The 8,041-nt window shown below is 42.0% G+C and overlaps 1 protein-coding gene across 1 annotated transcript; it reads right to left on the reverse strand.

The window, feature by feature from the left end:
- Positions 1-463: 463 nt before the first annotated feature.
- On the reverse strand, positions 464-3,187 carry LOC129715702 (interferon-induced protein with tetratricopeptide repeats 5-like). The gene has a single exon (XM_055665560.1). The coding sequence runs from the start codon at positions 3,038-3,040 to the stop codon at positions 1,889-1,891; it is 1,152 nt and encodes a 383-aa protein (XP_055521535.1). The 5' UTR covers positions 3,041-3,187; the 3' UTR covers positions 464-1,888.
- Between the last annotated feature and the right edge of the window lie 4,854 nt (positions 3,188-8,041).

The following is an 8,041-nucleotide window of genomic DNA, read 5'->3' on the forward strand; positions in this document are numbered from 1 at the left end:
AACTCATATGTCAAAAGATAAGTTAGCTCAATTTTATCGTCAAATAAATCCTACCTGTGACAGATGTAATTCTGAAGTAGCCTCACTGACCCATATGTTTTGGTCCTGCCCACTTTTGGAAAAATATTGGAAATAGATTTTTTATATTTCTGTAGTTTTCAGTATTGATTTACAACCTCACCCTATTACTGCAATTTTGGGGCTGTTAGATTCTATCCATCTGTCCCGTTCCGCCCATCGGCTGATTGCTTTTACCGCATTAATCGCCAGAAGATCTATTTTATTTAAATGGAAAGATTCCAACCCTCCGACCACATTCCATTGGTATTCGTAAACGATATCATGTTTAAATTTAGAAAAATTCAGGAGTGGCATTGTTGAACCCTTGGTTAAATTTGATAAGACTTGGGGAAGATTTATTCAACATTTTCATATGACATAAATTGTCCCCTCTCCAACTGCTATAATAATAATTTATTTTTTACTGGTATACGGTGGAACGGACTTGACGACAAACAAGGACTTAAATTGTTGAAACTCTTTGCAGCCCAGATTCTGTTTTGCTTTGCTTTTTTTTTTCTTCTTTAGTTTAGGGGGGTTTTATTTTTTTGTTTTTTCTCTTTTTAATTTTTTTTCTTTTTATCTTTTTGTTTTTATACGTATAAGTTCTCTTTTAAACACTTAACTATATTTACATAGAGACTGGGAGGTCTATATTCAATGTGTATATTGACACTGGACTCATATTTAGGTTATACCTGCCATTAATGTAACCCTGATCCCTGTGTATCAATATCACTGTTATGTTTATCATTAATTTTTTGTTGTTTTGTTTTTGCTTTTGAAAAAAACTAATAAAAAGATTAAAAAAAGAAAAAAAGTTCACGCTACAATAGGCTGAAGTCAGCATGGCTTTGTGATGAGGAGGTCTTGCTTGGCAAATTTGCTGGATTTCTTTGAAGAAATAAATAGCAGGACAGACAAAGGAGATTCAGTAGATGCTGTTTACTTGGATTGTCAGAAAGCCTTTGATAAGGTGCCACACGTTAGGCTGCTTAGGAAGATGAGAGCCCACAGTATCAAAGTGCAGATACTAGCATGGAAAGCAGGTTGGCTGGAAGGCAGAAGACAAAGAGTGGCAATAAAGGGGGCCTTTTCTGGTTGGCCGCAGGTGACTAGTGGAGTTCTGCAAGGGTCGGTGCTGGGGCCACTACTCTTCATGTTGTATATTAATGATTTAGACATGGAGGTTGAAGGCTTTGTGGCAAAATGGTGGCGTCGTTTGCAAATTTGAAAATGGGGATCTTATGGAAACATATAAAATTCTTAGAGGATTGGACAGGGTAGTTGAAGGAAAAATGCTCCCGATCCGGGTGTGTCCAGAACCAGTGCTTACAGTTTAAGAATAAGGGGTAGGCCATTTAGGACTGAGATGAGGAAAATATTTTTCATGCAGAGAGTTGTAAATCTGTGGAATTCCCTGCCACAGAAGGCAGTGAAGGCCAATTCACTTGATGTTTTCAAGAGAGTTAGATTTAGCTCTTCGGGCTAGGGGAATGAAGGGATATGTGGAAAAAGCCAAAACAGGGTGCTGATTTTAGACGATCAACCATGATCATATTGAATGGTGGTGCTGACTTGAAGGGCCGATTGGCCTACTCCTGCACCTATTTTCTATGTTTCTGTGAAGCAAAAGTGTCATTATTCGTCTAAGAACCACATAGGTTAGTATTACAAGAATTTAATATTTTAAATTGAAAATTAACAATTTAAAAATGACACCTTCATGCGTACAGTTCCCAATTAGAGAAGGTGAGAACAGAATATAATTAGTGAAACAAACACCACATTCATTCTTTTCTTGGGTCAGATTAAAGTATTGCATCTTTCAAAGTTCATGATGCTCTTCAAATGAAAGGCGTAATTCACAAAGAGCACTGAGATATTCTTCATTGCTGGGATCAAATTCCAAAGCCTTTTCAAAATCTTCAATAGCTTCAGACTTGTGCCCATCCATCTGATGCAGAAATCCTTTGACATCAAGGGCCTTGCTGTTATGTGCATCCCTGCAAAGCTTCCTTTTTACCCAGTTGTCCAAATGTTTATAACACAATTTCCAGTCATATGTGTTATTTTTAATCTTCAGTCCTTTCTGCAACAAGTTGACAGCATTTAAATCAGATTTTCTCCGGTACATTTCAGCCTGTAAATATATTTTCTGCATATTTCCTGGACGAATGCCCTCTAACTTCAGCAGTTCACTGTAGACCTCTGCTGCTTCGGAATACTCTCCATTTCTTATACAGATGTCTGCATAATCTAGTTGTGATTTAGTAGCAGTCTTTGGACGGTGTTCAAATGCCTTTCCAAAGTGATGTTTGCAATGATTGATCAACACCATTTTCTGTTGAAATTCAGGATATTGTGGATCAGAGCTCAATGGATTTTTGAACAGTTCAAGTAGTTGCACTCTATAGCACATACCTATTTGGTTGTGAAGGACACTGTTCATTGGAGTGATTCCTAATGCTTTTTCCAGCAGCTCAATTGCCTTTTCCACAGCTCGTTCTAGTCTGTAAAATTTTGCAGCATTACGAAGCACTTTTGGAACATCAGGGCTTTTCTGTAAGGCTCGTTCAACTAATTCATTTGCTTCCTTCTTTTGATTGTCCTGTTGCAGTTTTAGGGCCAACATCACCATGGCCAAAGATTCATCTGGATCAAGCTCCAGAACACGTCGCAGATGATTCACGCACTGACTACTTTTGTATTTCTCACGGGTTCCAGGAATTGATTCCAGACGAGACAGAACTGTTGCATAGCCCATGATCCACTCCGTATTGTCAGGATCTTCCTCCAGAGCTTCCTCAAAACATTTATTTGCCTCCTCATAGTGTTGAGCTGCCGATCTCAACAATGACCATCCCATCTCCCCATACACTTCAGGTATCATTGCTGTGTAGCGAGGACCATCTGTGAGTGGTTTACAGATCATCTCCAGCTTGTCGAGGAAGGACTGAGCCTTGTCCAGTTGTCCCATGTGGTAATGCACCCAGGCATAGTTTCCATAGGTGATGATGCTTCTTCTTTCAAATGCATCTTTGTGGTTCTCCCTCAGAATCTTTTCAACTTCCTTTAAGTTTTGAATAGCTTCCTCACTGTTGCCTTGCAGGCAGTTTACAAAAGCGAGTTGGTTGTAGGACCTGGCCTTATACTTCAAATTCAGATCTATAGAATCTTGTAATCTGTACACCATATCATCCAGGTCAATGATCTCCTTCTGTGGGCCCCACGTGAAGTGACACTGAAGCTGATCGAGCTTCTCCTTTAACAAATCCCTCACTGTTTTGCTGTAAGAGAAGAAAACACATGAAAATCAGTCTCAGAACACATCTAACACTTCACAAACAGTCAGCAGATCAGGCATGCTAGATTTGCTTTTCTGATATGCCTCTATCATATCATATTTAGACAACCTTCTTCACAATTCACAATAGCACCCATTTTAGTTTCGTCGGCAAACTTGCTAATTTGCCTTGTGAGTTCTTACCCAAATCATTGATATAGATGACAACTAGCAAAGGGCCCAGCACCAGACGGATACACACCACTAGTCACAGGCCTCCAGTTCGGAAAGCAACCTTCCACCATCATCTGCTGCTTCCTTCCATGAAGCCATTTATCTATCCATTCAGCTATCTCTCCTTGGATTGGAGGTACACATCCGCCTATCCCCACCACTTTCTCCTTTACGCAGAGCCCATTCCCTCCAAAATTCCATGGTGCATTCATCCCTTCCAACCCAAATCATGGCCCCCACCAGGTACTTTCTCCTGCTTCTGCAGATGTACCTCCTGTCTCTACATCTGTTCCATTACAGGGAGCCTAGCAATCCTTCCAGGAGAGACAGAAGTTCCCGTGCACCTACTACATTCAATGCTTCCGATATGGCCTCCTTTACGGTAGCAAGACTAAGTGTAGACTAGACGACTGTTTCCCTGAACATTTACCACAAGTAGGTGCCACCACCCATCTGCCAATGAACCCCTCATCTGCTATCATCATCCTGGCATGGTGCTGCCCACATAACTCTTCTAGCTTTTTCCCCTCTACTACATTCTGAAGAAGCATCCCGCACTGAAACATGGCCTTTCAATTTCTCCAGAGACACTGCCTGATCCACTGTGTTACTCCGGCATGTTGCGTTTTTTGCTTAGGACCCAGCACCTGCAGTTCCTTATGCCTACTCTTCTTATAGCTAACACCCTTTAATCCATGTAGTATTCTGGTAAATCTCCTCCATTCTCCAAAGTCTCCACAACCATTCTGTCATGCTCCAAATGCCTCTGCAAAGCCCAATAAAGCAGCACAATGACTTCCTGACTATTATACTCAATGCCCCAACCCTTGAATGCAAATTACCATAAGCCTTTGTCACCACATTATCTACTTGTGATGCCACTTTCAGGGATCTACAGGTTTGGATCCAAAGATGTTAAACGTCTGTTAAATACAGTTAAGGATCTGTCCATTAACTGAATACATTCCCCATACATTCTACCCAAGCTGCAGCATCTCACACCTAGAGTCAGAGTCATATACATGGAAACAAGGCAGCTCAACTGTGGCTGACGAGGGAAGTCAAGGTTAGTGTTAAAGCCAAGGAAGAGGCATTTACATTGGGCAGAAGAAGCGGCAAACCAGAGCACTGGGAGAAATTTAGAACTCAACAGAGGAGCACAAAGGGGTTAATTATGAGGGGGAAAAGAAGCATGAAAGAAAGCTTGTGGGAAATATAAAAACGGCCAGTAAAGGTTTCCCAGGGCCAGATGGTCTACATCCCAGAGTATTCTAGGAGGTGGCCCTAGATATCGTGGATGCATTGGTGATCATTTTTCAATGTTCTCTCGACTCTGGATCAGTTTCTATGGACTGGAGGGTAGCCAATTCCACTTTTTAAGAAAGGAGGGAGAGAGAAAACGGGGAATTATAGACCAGTTAACCTTCATCGGTAATAGGGAAGATGCTGGAGTCGATTATTAAAGTTGTTATAGCAGTGCATTTGGAAAGCAGTGATGGGATTGGTCAATGTCAACATGGATTTCAGAAGGGGAAATCATGCTTGACTAATCTTTTGGACTTTGTTGATGATGTAACAAGTACCATGGATAAGGAAGAGCCAGCTGATGTGGTGTGTCTGGACTTTCAAAAAGTTTCTATAAGTAGGTAAAAAGGAAAAGATTAGTGAAGATAAATGTAGGTCCCTCACAGTCAGGGACAGGTGAAGTTTTAATGGGAAACAAGGAAATGGCAGAACAGTTAAACAAGTACTTTGGTTCTGGCTTCATGAAGGAAGACACAAACAATCTCCCGGAAATACTAGGGGAGCGAGCATCTAGTGGGAGGAACTGAAGGGAATCCACATTAATCAGAACATTATGTTAGGTAAACTGTTGGGACTGAAGGCAGATGAATCCCCAGGGCCAGATGGTCTGCATCCCAGAGTACTCTAGGAGGTGGCCCTAGTTATCGTGGATACATTGGTGATCATTTTTCAATGTTCTCTCGACTCTGGATCAGTTTCTGTGGACTGAAGGGTAGCCAATGTAATTCCAATTTTTAAGAAAGGAGGGGGAGAGAAAACATAGAAACATAGAAAATATGTGCAGGAGTCGGTCATTCGGCCCTTCGAGCCTGCACCGCCATTCAATATGATCATGGCCGATCATCCAACTCAGTATCCTGTACCTGCCTTCTCTCCATACCCCCTGATATCTTTAGCCACAAGGGCCACATCTAACTCCCTCTTAAATATAGCCAATGAACTGGCCTCAACTACCTTCTGTGGCAGAGAATTCCAGAGATTCACCACTCTCTTTGTGAAAAATGTTTTTCTCATTTCGGTCCTAAAAGATTTCCCCATTATCTTTAAACTGTGACCCCTTGTTCTGGACTTCCCCAACATCGGGAACATTCTTTCTGCATCTAGCCTGTCCAACCCCTTAAGAATTTAGTAAGTTTAATGGTTAAAAACGGGGAATTATAGACCAGTTAACTTTACATCGGGAGTGGGGAAGATGCTGGAGTTATAGCAGTGTATTTGGAAAGCAGTGACGGGATCGGTCAATGTCAGCATGCATTTATGAAGGGAAATTATGCTTTACTAATCTTTTGAAATTTTTTGATGATGTAACAAGTAGAATGAATAAGAGCTAGTGGATGTGGTGTGTCTGTACTTTCAAAAAACCTTTGACAAGGTACCACACAAGAGATTAGTGTGCAAAATTAGAGCATAAGACATTGGGGATAGTGCATTGACATGGATGGAGAACTGGTTGGCAGGTAGGAGGAGGTGCAACGAGACCTGGGTGTGCTTGTACATCAGTCACTGAAAGTAAGAATGCAGGGTACAGCAGGCAGTGAAGAAAGCCAATTGGCCTTCATTGCGACAGGATTTGAGTTTGGGAGCAAGGAAGTCCTACTGCAGTTGGATAGGTCTCTGGTGAGAGCGCACCTGGAGTATTGTGTGCGATTATGTTCCCCTAATTTGAGGATGGACATTATTGCTATTGAGAGAGTGCAGCATAGGTTCACCAGGTTAATTCACGGGATGGCGGGACCGACGTATGATGAAAGAATGTGTCGACTGGGCTTGTATTCGCTGGAATTTAGAAGAATGAGAGGGGATCTTATAAAACATATAAAATTCTTAGAGGACAGGGTACCTGCAGGAAAAATGTTCCTGATGTTGGGGGAGTCCAGAACCAGGGGTCACACACAGTTTAAGAATAAAGGGTAGGACTGAGATGAAGAAAAACATTTCACCCAGAGAGTGGTGAATCTGTGGAATTCTCTGCCACAGAAGGCAGTGGAGGCCAATTCACTGGATGTTTTCAAGAGAGATTTAGATTTAGCACTTCGGGCTAGGGGAATGAAGGATTATGGGGAAAGTTTAGATTGGGGTACAGATTTTGGACGATCAGCCATGATCATATTGAATGGTGTTGCTGACTCGAAAGGCCGAGTGGCCTACTCCTGCATTTATTTTCTATGTTTCTCTGTTTAAGCCCTTTGTCCCAACAAGCCCTTTGGATCACGCCTCATCCTCCTGTATTCCAACAAATACTGTACTTGCATGCCCAACCTCTCCCTGTAGCTCAGGCATTCTAGTCCTGTCAGCATGCTCATAAACCTTCTCTGCACCCTTTCCAGCTTTACAACATCTTTCCTATGATAGACACAAATGCTCTAGTAACGAAGCGAGTCAGGCAGCATCCCTGGTGACAATGGATATGTGATGTTTAAGCGGAATTAAAATGGTTAGCAACCGAGAGATCCAGTAGGCCTTGGCATAAAAGTTCAGCAAAATGGTCAACTTAGATAGACAAGGACTGATTAGAAACATAGAAATTAGGTGCAGGAGTAGGCCATTTGGCCCTTCGAGCCTGCACCGCCATTCAATATGATCATGGCTGATCATCCAACTCAGTATCCCGTACCTGCCTGCTCTCCATACCCTCTGATCCCCTTAGCCACAAGGGCCACATCTAACTCCCTCTTAAATATAGTCAATGAACTGGCCTCAACTACCCTCTGTGGCAGAGAGTTCAAGAGATTCACCACTCTTTGTGTGAAAAAAGTTCTTCTCATCTCGGTTTTAAAAGGATTTCCCCCTTATCCTTAAGCTGTGACCCCTTGTCCTGGACTTCCCCAACATCGGGAACAATCTTCCTGCATCTAGCCTGTCCAACCCCTTAAGAATTTTGTAAGTTTCTATAAGATCCCCTCTCCTAAATTCTAGAGAGTATAAACCAAGTCTATCCAGTCTTTCTTCATAAGACAGTCCTGACATCCCAGGAATCAGTCTGGTGAACCGTCTCTGCACTCCCTCTATGGCAATAATGTCCTTCCTCAGATTTGGAGACCAAAACTGTACGCAATACTCCAGGTGTGGTCTCATCAAGACCCTGTACAACTGCAGTAGAATCTCTCTGCTCCTATACTCAAATCCTTTTGCTATGAAATTGTGACATTGTTAATT

This window comes from Leucoraja erinacea, unplaced genomic scaffold (genome assembly GCF_028641065.1).
Source record: "Leucoraja erinacea ecotype New England unplaced genomic scaffold, Leri_hhj_1 Leri_1337S, whole genome shotgun sequence".
NCBI classification, from domain to species: domain Eukaryota; kingdom Metazoa; phylum Chordata; class Chondrichthyes; order Rajiformes; family Rajidae; genus Leucoraja; species Leucoraja erinaceus.

Excerpts from the sequence above, each read along its gene's own strand:
- LOC129715702 (XM_055665560.1), bottom strand. The coding sequence starts at position 3,040 with ATGGGACAACTGGACAAGGCTCAGTCCTTCCTCGACAAGCTGGAGATG.